General features: G+C 36.3%; 1 protein-coding gene across 3 annotated transcripts in view; it reads right to left on the bottom strand.

Annotated features, from left to right (window-relative positions):
• lipeb (lipase, hormone-sensitive b) overlaps window positions 1-22,016 on the bottom strand; it is a 30,313-nt gene extending 8,297 nt beyond the window's left edge. Inside the window, exons 1-9 of one of the 3 annotated variants that reach the window (XM_067408529.1) lie at window positions 21,901-22,016; window positions 10,936-11,177; window positions 10,317-10,601; window positions 9,077-9,167; window positions 7,490-7,635; window positions 6,400-6,585; window positions 5,598-5,750; window positions 2,422-2,566; window positions 850-1,077 (exon numbers count right to left, since the gene is read on the bottom strand). In XM_067408529.1, coding sequence (XP_067264630.1) covers window positions 850-1,077; window positions 2,422-2,566; window positions 5,598-5,750; window positions 6,400-6,585; window positions 7,490-7,635; window positions 9,077-9,167; window positions 10,317-10,601; window positions 10,936-11,177; window positions 21,901-21,988 — 1,564 coding nt within the window. In that variant the 5' untranslated portion in view covers window positions 21,989-22,016. Of the gene's footprint in view, window positions 1-849; window positions 1,078-2,421; window positions 2,567-5,597; window positions 5,751-6,399; window positions 6,586-7,489; window positions 7,636-9,076; window positions 9,168-10,316; window positions 10,602-10,935; window positions 11,178-15,669; window positions 15,689-19,170; window positions 19,903-21,900 lie in introns of those variants that run through there. The other 2 variants (XM_067408539.1, XM_067408547.1) reach the window with 2 other exon arrangements.
• Window positions 22,017-22,336: the final 320 nt, after the last annotated feature.

The following is a 22,336-nucleotide window of genomic DNA, read 5'->3' as shown; positions in this document are numbered from 1 at the left end:
TCAAAATGAATAAAAACAGTGAAATGCAATCTCAGAATTGTATGCAAAACTGTAAATACGCATTATATTTATTTCACTTTTGGTGCAAAATGGCCTTTAAATTTATCAAAAACATAACTGTTTTTGTTGTTATTAAAAACAAACCCATTACTTTTCATTAAAAATGACTAAGTAACGAAATTAGATACATTTTTTAGGGAGTAACGCAATATAGTAATGCATTACTTTTAAAAGTAACTTTCCCCAACACTGATTTTTGCTTCTGCTGAAGCACAAAGTGTTTTTTGAAGCATTCTCAAATTATGCTGGAGAACATGTTCATTAGGTTTTACTCAATCTTGTGGAGATCATACAGCTTGAGTGTTGCTGTCATTAAAGCAAAAAGGTGAGCAACTAAATGCTAAGACATGCTGATATTATAATCTGTAGAAAAAATTTAAAAAATAAATGTAAAAAAAAAAAAAGAAGCATTTTAGATACCATAGACATTAAATATCCAGTATTATAACAGAACAATATTGTTACAGTTCACCTGCAGAAGAAAAACAATACAAGCCGTGGGCCACTGATTTGACTTCACCATTACTATGATTGAAAACACTACTAATCGAATCATTTATAACAAAATACAAAGCAATTAATCTATTCCTGACGTGTGTGGCTTCACTTAACTTTACTTGTTGAAATCATTCATCATCATTAAGGTGTCTACACTCCCTAAATTGCGAATATGCTAAACTTTTAGCAGCGATAAATTATGCGTCGGACCTGACCATTCCAGCTTGCTAATAACCCGAGTCACAACACAGCACTATTTGTCATAAAATCCTATTACGGTTCCAGACTGACCTGCGTAAGCACTGAGGCAGCGTGAGAGAACACTGAGGGGTAACAGAGGGTCTATGAGGGTGAGCAGGCGGGATGGCGAGGCATACACGGTGAGCAGGGTGGCGGGGTACGCGGCAACGATGCCATCCGGCATGCGCACGCCGTGAGCAGCGGCCCGCATCGACACAGTCACACACAGGTTTCCTCCTGCGCTGTCACCGGCCAAACACACACGCTCACCGGTCCAACCTGAGGAAGAAAGGGGCCAAAAGAAGAGATTTAGGAAGGAGGCACAAGCAGAAGAAGAAGTAATGAGCAATAGATCAAATAAAAAATGATTTAGAGAATCAAGAAGATAAATACAGTCTATAATTCTTAAATGAGGTCACATATTTATCACTGATGTGGTGTGGTTTTCACACCAAAGACACCAAAAGGGAATTATTAGAAGCGCGTGATCTGCGTGATGATCCTGAGATAGATAGCAGAGGTGAGAGAACACTGAATGATGAATATGTTTACGCTGCTGTAGTCAGACCGAGTGTGAGCTGAGTTTCAATAGGCATCTTTGTTCCCTGTGGGATCTCGACACCAGCACAGTACAACAGTATGAAAGATCGTCAAGTCGTCCAATTTCACTTGTCTTGTACCTTAATCAGTTTTTTTAAGGACTAATCAAATGACTGAATGATACAAAAAAATTATGAAAAAATAAATAAACTAAAATTTAAATGAATAATGTAAAAAGCAGTCTGGTAGATGGATGATGCAATTACTATAAATGTTGTATTCAGTGTTTCATTAAAGTGGTAATAAAACTAATAAAAATTAAATGAATAAAATAAAATATTTCTCCACAAAATGTGTTCTGACATTCTGTAGGAAACTCATTTATTTATGCGAGTAGGAGTGCAGGTTTTGCACTCATAAAAGCTGAAGGACCACGTAAAAGCTAAATGCCGTTTTATCGGTCGTGAATAAAATCACCTCCGATTGGTCAATCATGTCAACCATGAAAAGACAATCATGCCTGATGTGTGCAAGCAGTCGTGCATGAGAAAGAAAAAAAAAAAGCTTGACAAGTGCTGCCACCTCCCACTCAAAATGAATGAACTGTGTACCATACAAAGGAGGTTTAAAATGGGCATGCAATGAAAATTCACTCCATTTTCATCTGTGCATGTTTTATCTTTTAAAAAAATTTGACCTGTCCTCATAATGTTTAAATCAAAAGGTCATAACCAGACCTTCTGCTGGTGACATGCGTATCACTTTTCAAATCATTTAGTTTGCTTAAACCCCACTCCTGCAAGCTCACGTTCACCTGCCTCCACTTTTCACTGCAACACAGACATCCCAAAATCCAATCAACAACCAATGGATAGAACCAAGTCCCCGCCCAATATTTTTTTCTTGTTTTGACAAACTGTTACATTTGGATGTACATTACAATACAGAAAATAATATCTGTCGCTACTTCCATGTCATCACGACTTTAAGAAGCAAATATAAATCACGATATCATGGGAAAGTATAGGGAGTATAAGGAAGTATAAGCATAAGGATGTATAAAGAAGGGGCTATTCTTCTCACCAAGCAGGTTGTGGTTCTTGATGGCCCAGCAGTAGGCATAGAAACATTCCTCTAAAGCCCGAGGAAATGGGGCCTCAGGGGCCAGAGAATAGTCCACTGAAAGGACGGGGGCATTCAGGTCTTGAGACCAGCTCCTCAGATATGGCTGAAGAGAGAGAGAGAGGAAAAATAGAATCAAAACTGCTGCATTTTTAGGTATTAGAAATCAAAGACAATGTCGAAAAATTCACACTAGGATTTTCAGGTTTAGTTATTTCTTCTTTTTTTCCTTCTCGTTTTATATGGGACATTTGTCGTTTTATAGGGCATTTGTTTGGTTTAATGTCAAAATCAAAATTGACAATTCTTATTTTTTATGGAATGTTGCAGCATTTATATTAATTTATTTTTTCAGTCCACATTGCTTTAATTCATGTTAAAGGGATAATTCACCCAAAAATGAAAATTCTGTCATCATTTACTTACTCTTAAGTTCTTCTGCTGAACACAAAAGAAGATATTTTGAAGAATGGGTAACCAAACAGTTGATGGGCCACATTGACTTCCATATGGGAAAAAAAAATACTATGGAAGTCAATGAGGCCCATCAACTGTTTGGTTACCGACATCCTTCAAAATATCTTCTTTTGTGTTCAGCAGAAGAAAGAAATTCATACAAGTTTGGAACAACTTAAGGGGGTGAGTAAATAATGACTTTCTTTTTTGAGTGAACTATCCTTTTAATGTTTTTTTTTTTAAATCAAAAACATTAACATGCCCTCCCCCTCTGAAAAACATCCTTGATGATATGTACTCCGGTGTGGGGTCTGGCCCATAAGTTTTCAATCCCTCCCCTCCAGCAACCTGTCATTCCACAACCACAATTTACTTAGAAATATGCCACAATAGTGAAGAAATGTTTGTTGTGATTTACAATTCATGCTGACTTTTTGTTTAGCATTTAATTGCCTGTTTTACATTAACTGAATCTCTCAATAAATGGCTCCAAATCCTCAACACTGTACTCACTTATCCTGAGTCTGAATATGGATACTTACTTGATAGTATGTGAAAAGCAATACATAAAATGTGTAGCATGTCTAAATATGCGTCTATTTCAGTGGGCATACAGTATGTAACCCAGATTACCTACTTTTCCACCAAGATTTTGAAGTGTGTACTCAATGGACACTATTATCCACATGAGGCCACATGAGGTGCGTTGTCTTATTTGTAAATAGCAGGGAACAGTGTCACAGCTACAATTGATGATAATGCCAACATATCACATGTAGTATGTTCAAATTGTAATTGTAGTGCACTTTATTAATGAACTAAAAGTATGTTTTTTTCTAAAAAATAGTACATATTATGATTATATTATGGCTTTATTTCACTTCTGTCAATTAAGTAGTTCTAGTGTTACTAAGTGATGGCAAAGACCCCTATATAGACATAGGCATAGACACCCCTAATTCCTTTCTGAATCCTGACCTCCTGTAGTTTCCAGCTTTAAGACAGTGGTTTCAGTGTGACTGCAACTCCTGAAAAAAGCCTGAATAAGGGTCCTCAACCCTAAATGCTCATTTCAAATAGCTTCTGTCATCCTGAATATCCATCTGAATGTGCCTCACCACCAAGCATTAAGAGAAAACATGGTAACACTTTACAATAAGGTTCATTAGTTAAACATTAGTTAATATTAACTAACACAAACTAACCATGATCAACACATTTGTTACTGTATTTACTAATCACACAGTTGTTCATTGTTTGTTCATGTTAGTTCACAGTGCATTAACTAATGTTAACAAGATTTTAATAATGTATTAGTAAATGATGAAATTAACATTAATAAAGATTAATACATGCTGTAGAAGTGCAGTTCATTATTAGTTCATGTTAACTAATGAGGTTAACTAATGTTAACTAACGAACCTTATTGTAAAGTGTTACCGAAAACACAGGGAATGAGCATATTTCTTCTCAGACATTTCAGTATCTTTGCATCTTTTTTTTTGTTCTCACTCTCTCAGTTTTGTTTTGTAGTTTAAAGAAATGATGCGTGCTGACAGGCGTCACAACATGTTGCTCTGACTGCCAGTTACATCTCATATCAACGTGTCCATTGTTGAGTGGCGCTCGTTCAAGCAGCTAATGCAGTATGTCAAGAGCACAGGCTCCCGCTGGTGAGACTTTGTGTGAATTTTGCATGAGTGGAGTGATAACATGATACTTTAACAGAGCAGAAGTCTTATACTTTGCACAAGACATGGGACACAATCAAATACAAATGACCAATATCTCATACTGCTTGCCAAGAAGCTACTCAAGGAGAGGCACTATTAAAACCACTAAATGAATAATCAGACATAAAAGTGGAATCCTGAGTGACTACAATCAATGTTTAAAGACAATAAAGTATTCAAAATTGTAATAAATATGCTGTGAACAACTTAAGTCACTTAGGATGAATCTAACGGTAAAAGATGCTCTGTAGACTCTAGCTTCTTGATATTTCTTTAACTATGGTCACCTTTGTGAAAATAACCTCTTATAAACAATTTAATTTGTCCACTAACAATGTCCAACAGTGGACATACATGAATCACAGGAGAATTAAAAATTCTCACCACAATGTCATTTCCACCACAAGTGACGTATTGTGTTAAATTACATTCTGTTGGAAATGGCACTTTAAAAAAAAAAACACTTTTACACTTTTAAACACTTGTAAACTTTTATTTTGCTACTGCTAATTTCACAGCTAACATTTCATGTATCATAAATACACAAAATTACATAATTTTTCACATTTTTGCATCATTTGACAAAATTACAGCTTAAAATGACACACATAAATATATGTGATTTTACCTTGATTTCACTTCACTGGTCTCATTTTTCATATCAAGACACAGTTATCACAATAGTAAACAAATATTTCTTTTACAAATAGAAATTATTAGGGGAAAATTGTTGTGGTGGAAATGACTGTCTTATTTTTTTTTTTTTTTTAATCATATGAAATATAGCAATGGGTTATGTTTATTTCACAGTTTATTCCCACCCCAAGGCTCTATGATATTCTGCTTCCTAGATTTAAAGTAAGTCTATAAGATTTGTCTGCCTTATTAAAGGTAGGATAAAAAAGGGGACATATAGAGAGTGTAAGGAGAGAAGAGGCGAAGTGATACCTCATGTGATTTGGAAGTCTGTGCCACAAAGCCTCCTCCGTGGAAGTGCAACACCAGCCATGGGGAAGGAGGACTGCGCTTCGGCTTTAGGCCCAAAGAAAGAGATATCGGGCCCCCCTCTGAGCGACACAGTGCTAGTAATTTCTCACTGTCCTGAAGAAAATAAAAAATAAAATGGACCACAAGCACCATAACAATGAAGAGAAACCAAAAATTGTAAAAAGGTGAAAATTTCAACTTCCTGAATAATACTTCATTTGAATCTCTTTGAAGCTCTGTGCCTCACACAAAGACAAAAAGAGATGTGTAATTAAACGCTACAGACGCGTGGTTCTTAAACACGTTTACGCCTCAGCTGGATCAATAGGAGTTCAAAGGGTGTGAAGCAAAGTCAAATAGGCTTTTTTAAGCACCATTACATCTTACTCATCTATATTGCAACCAGTTCAAGTCCTCCCATGACACAGAGATGTATATCAGGAATTATAGGGCTTAAAGTAAAGGATACAAGGAGATAAAAGGATAAAAGCTCAACCACTTCATTTAGCTAAGCACACCTCATTATGAATGGTGGTGATTTCATTCATTCCTTGCTATCTGTGCATAGTTATTTATTTATTTACTGTCAAGATAAGAGCATATAGAGTGGAAAAATGACTCTCTTTCAAGAACGAGGTCAAATTAGGATTCAAATGAAAAGTTCATGTGTGAGGAGGAGGAAGAAACATAAGTGAGAGATGATTATCATTCAAGACTAATTTAAGATGGTCAGTGACATCAGTATGAACTGTTCAGTATGTACCTGTCCTTCTCTCAGCTCATATGAGATCAACCTCATCAGCACAGGGCCTGGGCCGATATGAGCTGCTGGAGGAGACACGGTCACCATGTGGGTGGGATCCGCCACCAACGGCAGGTCAAAGGGCATAGGGGGCACAGAAAGAGCTCGATTCACCTTCACTGTTGTGGCCGTCATAGACATCAGACCCTTGATAGAAAGAAAGAGAGATAGAGAGATGAGATAAAGCACAGATTTATTGCTGTTTCACTACTATGTGAATTGAACTTTGCAATATGAGAACTTGGACAGGTTATTATTTGATCTGATCAGCTGTAGCAAAAGATTGTCAAGTATATTAAAAAGACACTGGTGCATGGAGTAGATGTCAGTAGAGTTTTACCTGACAAACACTGTTAATTCAATTTGAACTTTTATAAACAATTGATAGCTCTTGTTTCTGCTGAAAGAGCTAAGACATCAAGACCAAAATGTTTTGCCCACACTCTGCTGTCAATATACTTTAAATCTGTTTAAAATTTAAATGTTTAGAAAGAGAGAGAATCCACACTGGGCCTAAATTTCAAATTGGAGTTTTAGGTCCACTTTAGTTGTGATAGGAATTCAGCCAATGTGGAAAATTAATATATTTTGTCGACCCCAAGTGGACATTTTTTTAATGAGCCTTATTTAGCTTTACATTCACTTTATTAAAGCCCAGTTCAAATATAATATAATATAATATAATATAATATAATATAATATAATATAATATAATATAATATAATATAATATAATATAATATAATATAATATAATATAATTAATATAATATAATATAATATAATATAATATAATATAATATAATATAATATAATATAATATAATATAATAATGTCCCACTTTATATTAAGTGGCCTTAACAACTATGTACTTACATTTAAATTAATCATTTGATACAATGCACTTATTGTGTACATACATGTTTTTATATTGTACTAATATTTTAAAAACACCTGCATGTACTTACATCTGTAATTAATTTCTGTTATTACCCATTTTCTTTCAATTAATTGTGATGCCCTAAGTGAAACACACAGATTGTCAATACTAACTGATAAAACTTCAGTCTCTGTAACGTTCCAGAATGTCTTCCAAAAATGAACATCCAGGTTCTGAGTGATGCGTTCATACTCCTGACCTCTCAGTTCAGGGTCAATGGCATACTTCCCAGAGGTGAGGAAAGAACTTGCTGCTACACCTGAGAGAAACACAGACAAATAGACAGTTAGATGAATGCCTGTCTACATAACTAGCATATCACACCAGGACATCATACTTAGACAGTGATACAGAGGGGAAAGAAGTGAAAGTGGGTTCCCGACAAACAGAAACACACAAATAACAGTGACCTCGATCATCTTACCTTGCAAACATGCGTAAGCAATTAGTTTAACATTTACAAACATCAAGACATAAAAAAGTAAAAACTGATCTGTAACCATTCCAACCAATTCCCGTTCTAATGCTGATGCACAGCTTAGGAACTAGGGGTGGGAGAAAAATTTAAATATATTCTCAGATGCACAACTGTTCTCTTTTCGCACTTCAGAATTGCTCCAGAGCTTAGTTCCCGCCCCCCCGCATATGCATGATGGCACTAGAGCAGGGGTTCTCAACTCTGGATCCTCTTTCCTGCAGAGTTTTGCTCCAACCTTAATCAACCACACCTGAATAAGCTAACCAAGCTCCTTAGGATTACTAGAAATATACAGAGAGGTGAGTTTGATCAAGGTTGGAACGAAACTCTGCAGGAAAGTAGACCTTGAGGGCCAGAGTTAAGAACCCCTGTATTAGAGATAGGCATATTCTGCCTGCTGCCAAACACACACACACAAAACCATCGGAAAGTATATAAACTTGCATAAAGTTTCATGAACGAAATGCAAGAGGTTGGAATCGGAATAAAAGGGCAATCGCAGGCTTTGTTGCACAGGATATGCGCTGTTAGAAATGTATTTCAGTATACATATTTCAGGGTTTTCTTTTCCAAATTCTCTATGAAAGCATAATTTACGCTGATTGGAATGCAGTATATATTCGATACAAAACCCACTTACCAACAGGCAACTTCTTTTAAATGCTTATTTTAAAGTACTTATAATTATATAAGTAATTTGATAAAAATGCACAAATAAATTTGATATTTAAAGTCGGTAAACTAATTAATAAAAAAAAAAAAAAAAAAAAAAAGAGATCACAAATTGTTTTGGAATCAGATTGTGATTCCCAGAATCAGAATCGGAGGTGCCTAAAGATTCCCACCCCTAGCAGGCACAGGCACTGTTCATCTCTATAGAGGAAAAAGGTAATCTACCAGAAGAAAGGATGACAGGTTTGGTAAGGACACAAATTTCTCTCATCCATGCCGCCCTCTATAAGAGAGCTACTCACCATATGGTGCAATATCTCCTGCCTCCACTAGGGTGCAGCATTGAGCACAAGAGACAATATTAGAATGCCTCTGCAGGTCAGAATGTATGCAACTGCACTTTTGTGTCCTAAATTAACACAAGAGGAAAACCTGCTGTGCAGACACTCGCAAAGATAAAGCAGCGTGAAATAGTGACCTGTTCCCATAAATCGGGAGGCACATAAAGAAAGGTTTATCAGACTAGGCTGAATGTGACAGCTCTACTGACCTATGCCTGACTGATGCTTCTTGTAGTTGTCTCCAAAGGCAACCAGGCTAATAGCAATTGACTGCAGGAATGGACGGATGGCAGGAGTAAACTAAAAGGAAAGAGAACAAGATATTCACCTTAAAACATGACAAATATGGAAGAAAATTCCTTGATATACCAAGGCTGAAATACAGTAAAAACAGTAATACTGTGAAATATTATTACAATTAGTGTTACAAGATCCATCAGAACTCACTCTATTATGCTGATTTGGAGCTCAAGAAACATACACTCAGATATGATACATTTAAACAGCTTTCTTTGGTGCTCAAGAAAAATGTATAAAATATAAAAATTGCAGTTTATTTCTTTGTCTCATTATATTATAAAAACATGTATGGGAAGACCTGTCGTAATTACCTTAAAACAGATTTCTGGTTTTAGTTCTTACATTAAAAGTCTCTGGTGTCCCCAGAATGTGTCTGTGAAGTTCCCTCTTCTGGAAAGCAGCTCCGGGCCTCTTTCCAGAAGAGGGTGGAGCTTTAACGACTCACGTTTCGGTTGCTCAACAACAACAAAGCTGGAGAATCTTACGCAGCCAAAACGACGGTTGTCAGTAAAAGTGTTCCGCCTTACATTGTTCAAACTGGAATCGGACACTGATGGAGAGACTCAGGAAGAAGTTACAACTTATAGAATGCATCTGGATGTTTCTGAAAGGTTAGTGGATAAATTTATGTAGTTGCTGCTGTGGAGTTGATTCAACTCATCGACTAGCATGTGCCTGACCCTCGTTTGTGAAGCAGTCTGGGGTAAAATGGCGGCATGGCAACAACACTCTACTACAACAACTTTTCTTCTTCTCTAAAGCAGCCCAACATGGCCTAGCCCCCTTTGTTGCGTGTTCTCAGGGGCAGGGTTTATGTAAATTTTAGAGTTAGTGATGTCACCAACCCGGGAAGAAGTAGTAGTTGTTGTAGTCCCTACCAGCCGTTTGTTGTAGCCCTTAAACGGAATTCTTTAAAAGAAAATATCTACCTTTTCATTGAACTTTGAGCGTTGTTACTTTGTTGTTGCTCTAAAAGCAAAATGACACACTGACTAAAGTTAAAAAAGTTAAATCATAATCAACCACCCCAACAACAATGTTTTTTTTTAAATTACTTCAGATTCCAACCTTGAACTAACAGTAGAAATGTGATAAACATTTATCAATGGAATCCTGTGATCAATCACAATCTCGTGCTCTTAAACAAACCTGAAATCCAACACAGCGGCCATAGAAGCAACCCTTATGCATGGAGGCATACTCTCTCAGGAAGCTCTGACTGAGGCCACTTTCCTCCTGGAAGAAGAGGTTGCCATGGCTATTGTCATGAAGCAGTCTCTGAGCTAGATAGAGCAGCGCCCTGAGCTGACACAGAGCGCTACAGTATGCTTCCATCTCTGCAGCATTGTGGCTGGCACGGAAAAAGATGCTTCGCCTGTTGGATGTGATATAGCGCCCTTTGTGGATGATGTGGAGGAGGCAACAGCGCACCACCTGAGGAACAGGATGACAGAGTGAGATGAATGGACGAGTATGCTGGGAAACGTACGCAAATGCATCATGCAGGAGAAAGAAAGTGCAATGTAAAAACTGCTTATCGAGAGAAACGTCATAGAAAGGACAAGAGTGGAAGGACTAAAGAAACATTCCCTCTGCGGAAATGAGCAGAATATGCAAACCAGATAACGGTGATGACTAATTGCTGAAAATGATGCACTTGAAGCAGCTATTTTCAGCAGAGAGTGAACTAAGAAAGAGGCAGGTAGGGAAGACTTCTCTTGCCCTTAAGCTAACTCATTAAAGTCATTAAACACAGTCAGAAATGCACCTTAACAAGGGAGCGATATCCATTGGCGGGTATATGAGGATCAAAGTCAAAATGGTGGTAGATGGCAGCGAATCCAGAGATGACAGGCTCCAGGCTCCGGGCATGTTCCTGGATGGTGCTCATGGCGTCCACCAGGCGCTGAGCTGCATCCCCAGCTTGGCCCTTTGTGGCCCCAGAGAAAAAGGCGACATTTTCTTCACAGACGTCATACAAGGCAGTAAAAACTGCCTTGGTGTCCATCACTAAAGTGGATCAGATGGGATAAGGACAGAAGAATTACTTCAAATTGGCACATATACCGAAATACTTTAAAGCCAATATAGAGTGATTAAGCTCAGGACAAAAGCCAAACATTTGTGTAGACTGTGGTTACAAACAGCACTATAAACATTTTATATATCAATCAATCCCTCAGCCAAAGTATTTCACTTCAGAAAATCATTTTTTTCCATCAGTACTTTGTCATGTTTCCAGCACAATAGCTAAACATCCTTAAAACAAGATAAATGTGCATGAGAAAAATTTGATATTAGGGGTTGTTTTTAGAGCACACTACTGTTCAAAGGAATCAGTAAGATTTTTTTCTTCAAGAATGTAATAGTAATTTAGTGGGATAGAATGTAGTTTGTACAGTACAAAAAACCATTACGCCTATGGAATGTCCTCACTTTGATAGCAAAACAAACCTCTGTGTGTGTGTGTGTGTGTGTGTGTGTGTGTGTGTGTGTTTTGTATTGCTGGTGTGGTGAAAGATTGTAATAAAATTGAACATTGTTACGAAAAAATCTATTTCAAATAAATGCTGTTCTTTTGAACATTCTATTAATCATAGAATCCTTAAAAAAATGTTTTAGATTTCAACAAAAACATTAAGCAGCACATCTGTTTTCAACATTGATAATGGTAAAAGGATCACATGACACTGATGATTGGAGTAATGGCTGCTTTGTAAATGAAAATAAATTACATTTTAAAATATATTCAAATAGAAAAAAATTCAAAAACATTATAAAATGTACCGACTGTAAAAAAGAAAATCTACTGCCCTTCAAAAGCTTAAAGTATAAACCTCAATAAACTTTATTACTGTAGATTTAGCGATTTTAAGAAAATGTATTGTTTTAGGGATGTTTTCACTTCAAAATAAGACTAAAATACTGTTTTAAAAAAAATAATTTTCACTGTCCAGTGTTTATGAAAACAAAAACATACTTAGCTAAAAGGTACTACGACTATCACACATACAACAACACAACCAATAGCCTCTATCAGAACACATTACAATACAACACACATCTTACAGATGCTGACTGCTAAGAAAACTACTGTTGCTTGTTTTCTCTACACGAAAATAAGAAACAGTAAGTGCAGCAAGCTACACAGGACAGAAGCTTCAGATAAGATCACAGGACATATTACTGAGTAACCAGTGACAGGTGGTCATGAGCCAGCTACTGTACAGTCATTCATACACTCATGCACATTTATCTGATCAAGATTGACATGCCAGATACAGAGACAATACAGGTGAGTAAGGTCTCTCAGTGACGAGATTATGACAGGTGACTACAGGTCAATCTGTTGCACTCTGTGTGAGCAGCCTGACAACTGAGAGAGTCACAAGCAAATTCACAACAGCAGGTAATGCCAGGAATAGCAGGACCCTAAACAAACCTTCAGATTTATATGATTTCATACAAAACCACAAATCATTTTCTTTTTTTCTTTTTTTTTTTTTACATACAGTATATAATTAAAGATCATATATAATCATTTATATAATTAAAGAAAGGGCATTTCCCCACAACTAAGGGTGATCAAAACCTAAGCAACAGTTAAAGACAAACATACAGAAGCTTGTCTTACTTGCCATTGTGGTGGCAAGATTTTTTATAAACAGCAAAAACAGTTGGGCTTCAAATGTCTAAATCCAAAAGTGCTTACTTTGTCAATGCAACATTTTTTTCTTACATGCATTACATTTCCAGTGTTATTTAGAGCTGAATTCCCAAGATATCCTCTTATCTGCTGTACATTTGGGTTTAAACAAGCCCTGGCCCTTTGCTTTCTGCCCTTTACCCCAGATAACCCCACCCATCAAACGTCCAGTCATTCTCTTCTCAGACTTTCCAAACTCTCCCTTTTTCAACTGACAAAGTGTCCTATGTTGCGTCTCTAACTGTTAACTATTCCCTTCATTGGCAAAAACAAACATTACATCTTCCTCCCTCAAAAAGAACTGACCTCTCTTCTCTTCTATTTCTGTACCCTGTCCTTATTCTAAAGGCTGTAGCCAGACCCTGAGAGATTACTGTCCTAATCTGCATGGGAAACCAAGTATGATACTGTGTCACCACTCAAATCTCTTCCATTGAAAGACAATAACTACCGTAAAACTAGTTTGAGTCTTGTAGTTTGAGAAATGACTTTCACAGCTGTGATGGGTTTCAGTTCAGAAGCTATTCAAGCATTGACTAAATGAACCTCATGGTTGTTGTGGATTATCTAAATCTTTCATTATGGAAACATGTGCAACAAGAGAACCTACCACCCAATCCTTTTGCTTAATGATAGACTCCCCTGTACCAGTTTACCACAGCAAAACACACACATGTACACCTGAAAACACTCTACACTTAAGAATTCAAGGCTCTTGGCCCATTTATGAAGGAAAAAGACTGACAAATCTATAAAAAACTATTCACTTTAGAGTAATGTTGAACGTTATATATGAAATAAGCTCGATTTCAATCCAATTCATCCAACAACAAAAAAGTTATTAGAAATGCCCTAACAATGGAAGTCTAAAGGCAATATGGGGTGCGTTGTCCTCATAGAATTTCTTTGTAAGCTTGTAACTGCCACCACACTGTTTTAATGCTGAGAGAGTAAATCTATACAAATTTAGATTATAGTAGTTACATTATAAAAGCTATAAATACATGTCACTTCATTTATACTAATATCTTACAACTTTAACTGAAAAGTTTGGGGTCTTTGAAAGATGTTTTTCAAAGTAATCCCTTCATTTTCAGTAGCCATTACTACGGTCTTTAGTGTCACAATATCCTTCAGAAATCATTCTAATATGCTGATTTGCTTCTCAAGAAACATTTCTTATTATTATCAGTGTTGAAAACAGATGTATTTTCTTATTATTTTTATGGAAACCATGATACATTTTTTAGGATTCTCTGATGAAAGAACCACATTTATTTGAAATATAAATCTTTTGTGTCATCATAAATGTACTGTCACTTCTGATCAATGAAATGCATCCTAGCTGAATAAAAGTATTAATTTCTTTTGAAAAATCCTGCAATGGCTGCAGATGATGCAGAACTGGGAACTAGGTATGTGCAAGACTAGTCGACTAGTTGATTAAACTAGGGCAATTGTGGCCTAATGGTCAGAGAGTCAGACTAATTACCTGAAAGTCGCAGGTTCGAGTCTCAGTACCGGCAGAAAATATAGATGGGGGAGTGAATAAAATGTTTCAAATCAGTGGTTCGGAGAATGTATCAAACTGCCAAAGTCATGTGATTTCAGTAAACGAGGCTTCGTCATGTCATAAGTGTTTCAAATTTCAATGGCTCAAAACTGGGGGGCGTGACTTTGGCAGTTTTGATACACGCTCCGAACCACTGATTCATGAAGCAGTGTTTTAAAATCGCCCATCACTAGATACTATACGTTACTATACGATACGTTATTTAGTTTTTTTTGACGCACAAAAAAATTCTTGTCACTTCATAACATTAAGGTTGAACCACTGTAGTCACATGAACCGTTTTAAATATGTATTTAGTAGCTTTCTGGGCATCTGAAAGTGTTAATTATCTTGCTGGCAACGGAGGCCTCACTGAGCCATCAGATTTTTATCAAAAATATATTCATTTGTGTTCCGAAGATGTACAAAGGTCTTACAAGTGTGGAATTAATGACTGAATTTTCATTTTTGGGTGACTAACCCTTTAAGCTTGCATATAGGCTTGTTATACTACCAGTTATGAGGAACAATATGGTATGAAATTTTACATCGGATTAAAGGAGAAACATTATGAATGAAACTTACTTGCTGCTATATTATCCTACTGAAGAGAATATGCTTAAACAATGTATAGTTGTCAGTACACATCAAGCTTTTGATTCGATTTTTCCACCCGTCATGTGTACAAATTTCATAGTACAAGAGAAGCGTGTTCAAACCCGTTTAAACGTTAAAGAAATTAGTCGTTGCGCATATCCCTATTTGCTACTGCTGGCAAATTCAGTTGTTGGACAGAAGATGGTAAGTAGAACATTTATCAATCAACACTATTCATTCCAATTAGTACCACAACCCCACTGGATCAATCAATCAAAGAACAAAGACAAAAGCCAGAAAAACAAAGAATCATTCATGCTTGCAAAATAGTCATCTTCTCAATTCATCCAAATACAGTACATAACCTACAGCCAAAGCCTGGCCTAACCAGCTAAGTCAAACTACTGCAAGGACACCTGCTACTGCAAGGGCACCTGCTTTTTCAGTGACATTGCGTTAAAATACATGAATACAATTTACCCATACAGCACAACCCACAGCAGAGGAGCAACAAGACACTTGTAAGGGATACAAGGGGCTAAAGCAGAGCTTAAGTGTGAGAATCTACAACCTAAGAACATGCAAAACAGAGCACAAACACACACAAAAACACACAGGGACTGATCCCCGGAGAATCTGAACATTACCCTCTTCTGAACTCATGCTGGAGTCCTTGTGCGTCCTGTCCCCTCAATACCAGCACAGCCATGGAGCCAGGGAAATAGAGACATGGGAAGGGGGAGGTAAATAAAAGGGGAAGACAGTAAGATAGAGTGTTTCGATTGGACGCTCGCACTCGCCCTCCCTCCCACCTGTTCGCCCCCTCAGAACATGACAGGACATTCTGTCACTTTCTATTTCATCGCCTGTTCTTTTTGGTGTACTTCTCCTTCCTTTATTCTCATTCCCCTCATTCCCTGGAGAGAACAGCTTTGTTATTTTCTGCCATACCAACTGTCCCTCTGTTGTAGTGAGATGGCTTTTCACCCAGTGTGCAATGAAAACAAATTACTCACTGCAACATGCACACATGTGCCACACACACAGTGTTTGCAGTTTAAAAGGATCCAGGCTAACTGTGTCCTAAGACCACAAACCCACAATTGCCTAAATAACCTTTGTTTCTATCGGTTGTATCATCCGGGGGTGGCCACTGGCCAGTGCCCTTCACCCTAACTGGACGATCCAAAATTGGTCCAGACAGACACAAACAATGACCTCTAAAAATATATACGTATTTTTTTTTCTCATTGCTACACCAGAAGTTGTGGGTTACATACCAATTTCAATTAGGTCATTTAGCAATGGTTGTATTACATCATATGGCGAGACAGTAATATGCATATCACAATGTATATTAAATTAATTATTAATGATATTTAAAATAATGTTAATTAAAAAATAAAACAAATTAATTATAAAAACAATGCTACAAGCGAATTGAGGCATCACAATACATTTTAAATGAGAAAAAAGGGGATTTATACAAAAAAATTCATTTGACATTGTTAATAAATTATGTTTTTTTAAAGATTAACTTACTAGGTTCATGTTAAATAACAGCAAAAGAAGTCAAAATATAAAGTTAAAAATTCTCTCTTATGGCTATCAATAAAAAAAAATAAAAAAAGCTGTATGTATGTTCTCTGTGTGTTTAACATTTCTAATCATGTATCTAATGATGTCTGACCTAGCTAGAAATGAGAAGTATACTTTTTTATTCAAATAGTAGAAAATTAGAAATTTATCTAATTATTGTTTAATACATATACAAAAGGTTTGTGTCACTTTGCTCACGTAATGTAAAATGTATGCACCATTTCAGTTATAAAAGTACTTTACTGGAGATTAGTTTCTAGCAAATCTGATTTCTTCAGATTTGTTGCGGTACAAACCAAGTTTATTTTTAGCATAAGCTACAAAAGGCTTTTACAGTTAACTTGCATTTCCCATCCTCGTGGTTCAAGGACCACACATTTCTTCTAAGAATATCTGGCAGGGACATTAAGACACGAACCAAAGTAAACTGACAAGATCTGAGCTTTCTCTTTTTGTTCTACATGCATCAAGAACCACTTCCTTTATTCATTTGGCTGGAAGTAAGGAACAATGGAAGGATCTGAGCAGACCTTTGTCCCAGATTATTTTGTAAATGTGGTCAAATCATCTCAACAGGAAAAGAAAAACAATGCACTGGCCCTGAAATCAGTGAAGAGTTTCCTCTGACTCTCATCCAAACATGACAGCAGCGAGTAAAACAACTTACTTATACCAAAAATACATTATGTAAACAGCCTGATATAGTCAATACATGAATGCACAGGACTACAAATCTTTTCAATGGCTGAGTGAGGTGTTTACATGGCAAATCCTCTCACTGATCCTCTGTACGAGGCAGGGGACTATGGTGAAAACTTTAAACCAAACAGCCAGTGACACTCTGGCCGTTGCAACACAAAGAACACGGGAAGCTCTCGTACCATCTCAATAACAGTGTGGTGAAATAAAAGGTTATGTAAAGGCCCACAGTAGTTTTTGATAACAGTCAAAACAGTCGCTCTTAAATGAGGTCAAAGCATATCTTCACAATCATTTTAAAGCGATAGTTTGCACAAAAAAATACATTTCTGTCATTTACTAACCCTCATGTATCAACTTTTTTTCTTTTGTTTTCTTATTTGTGGAACATAAAAGAAAATATTTTGACACGTCTCTGTCTCTTTTGTCCAGTGATGTGTGGTGGCGTTTTAAAATGAGGAGGGAAAGTCCCCATATTTTTTTTTTTATATATTTCAAATATAAATTTATGTCCCTGTTACACTTAATTTTCCTGGTTAAATAAACGTTACATAAAAAGGAGAGACCAAATACAATTCTATTTTGTATTTTTACACTATGTAGTGTTCTATTTATTAAAATCAAGTATAAATTTAATTGTGTTTTTACGCATTTTCACATTCATTCCAAAATAATAACTAAAGGCAGTAACAATTTAAAAAATATATATTATGAACGAAGGTTCAGCTTTTCTTTTTAATAGTCAACTTATTTCAAGCAGTCATCAAGCTGGTATACACTAGTCACAGACAGACACAAAGATATACCTTTAATTTTCCCAAGCTGATTGCACTAATAAAAAAAACAAAACAAAAAAACACGTGTTTTCAGGCCATTTCAAAATCTCAATTTTGATGTGACAAAGTGGTGATATCTAAGTGGCTGAGCTGTTTACTTACTTTTTAAACTAGTCTTCCTATTAACGGCATTATTGTCTTCATTTAAGCCGATTCGAGAATGTGCACGAAATCAAGAGGCGGGCTTTATCGCACAAACCCATCATAACCGATCATATCCAATCATAGTGTAATGAAGGCATTGCCTTCACACTTTAGGGCATCTGTTTGAAGTCAATGAGCTCAGGGGAGACAAGCCTCACACTGTAACTTTACCTGCGAGTATAGTTGTTGAACAGTGTTACTTTTTTTAAACAAGTGACTTTTACACATTTTAATGTCACATTTTGTAATATTTGCATGGTTTTATTTTTGTAAATTGATTATTTTCTAATCCAGTTTTTTTGAGACACTGCCTCTTTTGCCTCCTCGGAGGAAACACCCCTTTTCATACAATGAAAGTCAGTAGTCACCAAAACAGCTTGGTTACCAACATATCTTCTTTTTTGTTCCACAAAAGAAAATATTTAAAGGGGGGGTATCACACACAGTTTCTGCCAATCTCATGTTAATCTTAAGAACCTATAGAGTAGCAAGCATCCTGCATATCGTCAAAAAGTCTTTAGTTTTATCATATTTATAAAAGATACATACGCTGTACCGAGTCTTTCTGAAAACATCCGAGTGCCTGGAGGCATGTCGTTGTGAGCGGAGATAGAGTAACGAGCTGTCACAAGCATGCGCAGCTTTTGCATAGAGATCGGCTGCAAGCTATCAATGGTCAGCTAAACAAATACATTTAAACACATGCAATACACCACCGCGTTGGATAACTTTTGAATCACTATTATGAATATAGAATATAGTGAATGATGAATAATGAATTTATAAATTCACTACGTTTGTGTTGTTTACATTATATGCACTTAGGCGCCTATTGCCAACAAAACAGACATTTGAAGCAGTTTTACTCACCACCTGTGGTTCCCACTCATGACCGCTGTGACGGCTCCATCTTTCAATTTCAAATGATCTGTAAATCCAGTGTAGAACTGGACCTTGTTTATGAAACCATAAGCGCCAATCCTGAGGGCTCGAGCAGCCATGGAAAAACACAAGATATTCTCCATTCATTTTAACCAATAAAAACGCGATTGTAGGGCCCTATGAAATCCGTTTTATTTTTTCCCAAATTCCATTTTATTTTTTCCCAAATTCCGTTTTAATTTTTCTGGATTCCGTTTTTTCTGTTTTATTTATTTTTTGACTCCATTTTAATGGTTAAATTAAATTTTAGTAATCAAAAAGCAAAACAAAAAAAATAAATAAAAATTTTTAGGGCCCCATGATAAACGTTTTATTCTTTCCCCTCAAATTAATTTTTACCAAATTCAGTTTCCTGGATTCCATTTTAATGGTTTAATTCCATTTTAATAATCAAAAAGCATGTCTAATTAATTGAATTCTTAAAAACAACAATATTTATTTATTAAATGTATGTAATCTATTCCTTATGTTCTATTTTTATTATTCTTTTTTATGTAAAGCACTTTGAATTACCATTGTGTATGAAATGTGCTATACAAATAAAATTGCCTTGCCTTGCCAAATGTATTTATTTATTAATAAATTTTTATGATTTATTTTTTCAGAAGTTCTGTTGTGTATTTCAATTTTTCTGGCAATCAAATGAACGCATACCATTTAATTTATCTTTTAATCATGAAATTAAAGTTTTTTGTCAAACAATGTCCTGCACAACAGAGCTTTACTGTTAAAATTAAAACATGGAAGAAACATTGAGATTATTGTTTAAAAATATATTTTAACAATTTATCGTTAAATTAATGTAGCTAAATTCTACTGTACAACAGTAATATGTTTCTGTCAAGTTAAATCGAACTTTTATTTTGACGGTTTGCCTAGAGAATTGAGTTTCTCTGTGTTTGTGATGGTAGTTTTCTCAAACGAAGCGGTTAAATGCTGATGAAGTGACTTTCAGAGCAGCTCTGGAGATGAATTTGTGCGTTCATATAGTGAGGCGACAGAGGACGAAAACACCACGAGCGCTGTGCAAGTGCTTTAGCGTGCGTGCGTGCGCCCCCGCGCGTTTGTGTACATGTAAATGAAACCGCTTCTGCATCATTCATTTCAGAGGCACATAGGCATGCAGGATTCATGTTTAAATAGTCTTTTTGCACTATGGCGATTGAATTTAAGTGTACAGACCTGCTTTTAATTCATTCATCAAAAATTTGACAAATTCCGTGACATTCCTCGTTATATAGTAAATTCCGTTTTTATGAATGGATTCCACGATTATTTGAATGGATTCCACGAAATTTTAGGGCCCTACGATTGCAACTATCAGTTTCTATGGTTATTTTAATGACAAATATTGAGAGTACATCAATGTAATGCTGAGAACAAAACTCTCAGCTCCGCTTAATGCTGGGTTCTTTGGGAAGCAATGTTATCTTTCCCTCACAACCAAGAACACACTTTGGTGACAATGTTGATTTTGTGAAGCCATGTGACCTGTGCAGCGCTGCCGACGACTTCCATAAAGCCGAACGCGCGTTGATGGGCTTGCTCTTGCTCTCTCGCTCTGGTCGACATGTGCGCGCGCCTTTCCGGGAGAAGTGCCCATACAAGGAATTCCGCCCCCATTGACATCACTCAGGCCCATATTCGAAAAAAAAAAAAAAACCCTGAAGTTCGTGAGGATTTGGAAGAGTATTTTTGGCACAGAAATACACCGTCATATGTCCAACTCATGTTTTGAAACTTTGGCATTGTTTAGCATGATAATCCAGTTCTTTAACAGTGTAAATAAGTCAGAATGCATAAAATAGCATTATACACCCCCCTTTAAGAACATCTACACTCACTACACACATCTTCACTGTGATTTAAGCTTAAAGGGACAGTTCACCCAAAAAAATTAAAATTCTCTCATTATTTTAAAGAATATAGTTAACCAAACAGTTGATGGACCACATTGACTTTGAGAGTATGAGGGAAGAAATATATGTCAATGGGGCCCATTAACTGTTTGGTTACTGACATTCTTCAAAATATCTTCTATGTTCAGCAGAAGAAAAGAAATTCATACAGGTTTGGAACAACATGACGGTGAGTAAATGATGACAGAATTTTCTGGTTTAACTATCCATTTAAAACCACAGTCTCGATCATTCATGCATCCTAAAGCTCCTGATGTATTATATCAAAGTTTAGGCAAATACTCACAGGTCATTCAAACGTAACGTTATATTCTCTCCTGTCTAAGAACAGTGAAAGCGTGCCGTCATCACAGTTTATGTAAATGTATTACAATTTAACACAGTTTATTACAATGCACTCAATTTAAGTGGAAATGTCATATCACTACTACACTACAGTGTTACAGTAGCCGATGTATTGCATAACACAAAATAGTTCAAAAGTAATAAAAGCACGTTGGTTTAGAGCTACAGCCTCTTGAGAGATTTCAAAATGTGTGTTTACATATTAATAAGGAAATACCAGTGGTCATAAGATGTGGTACATTGGTCCAGCATTATTGTACACAGTAAGCGTTCGGGCTTTAATCTTCTTTTTGACACTTCTGGAACTATCTAACTTAACCGGGAGCGCGGATGTCATTTACAAGCAACAGCTGCCCCACTAAAAAGCGGTTATGTTTATTAAAAAAGAATATACCTATTGGAACTTCTTTGTGCTTTGAAGAGCGCCTCCTGTTTGCTGCTTTTTCAAGAACACCGCTCCCGGACTTCTTTGCAGACGCCATCTTCCTCAAACACGAATCATTACCTCCCACCTCTGCTCTGTCTGGACATACCTTACAGACGGCCACGCCCACTTTAAAATCTATAGCCAATAACGCGTCAGAGAATGCTCAAAGCACCTATCACATAGTTTTTACTTCAAAGTACCGCCCATCATGCTGCCCATATGTAGTCAAGTGACGTTCCTACAATGTGTGTGACGTCAAAATAAATAAATAAATAAATAAATAAACACCCCAGTTTTCTTTCTCTCACTTAGTCTACTGCATTACTATTTAATTCTCACTTTGAGTATCCATTTTTTATAATAATAATAATTATTTATTATTTATAGGCTACTTTTATATTAT

Source organism: Chanodichthys erythropterus, chromosome 2, assembly GCF_024489055.1.
Source record: "Chanodichthys erythropterus isolate Z2021 chromosome 2, ASM2448905v1, whole genome shotgun sequence".
NCBI lineage: Eukaryota > Metazoa > Chordata > Actinopteri > Cypriniformes > Xenocyprididae > Chanodichthys > Chanodichthys erythropterus.
The sequence above is the reverse complement of the archived record's forward strand: the minus strand, read 5'-3'. Positions and strand labels throughout refer to the sequence as shown.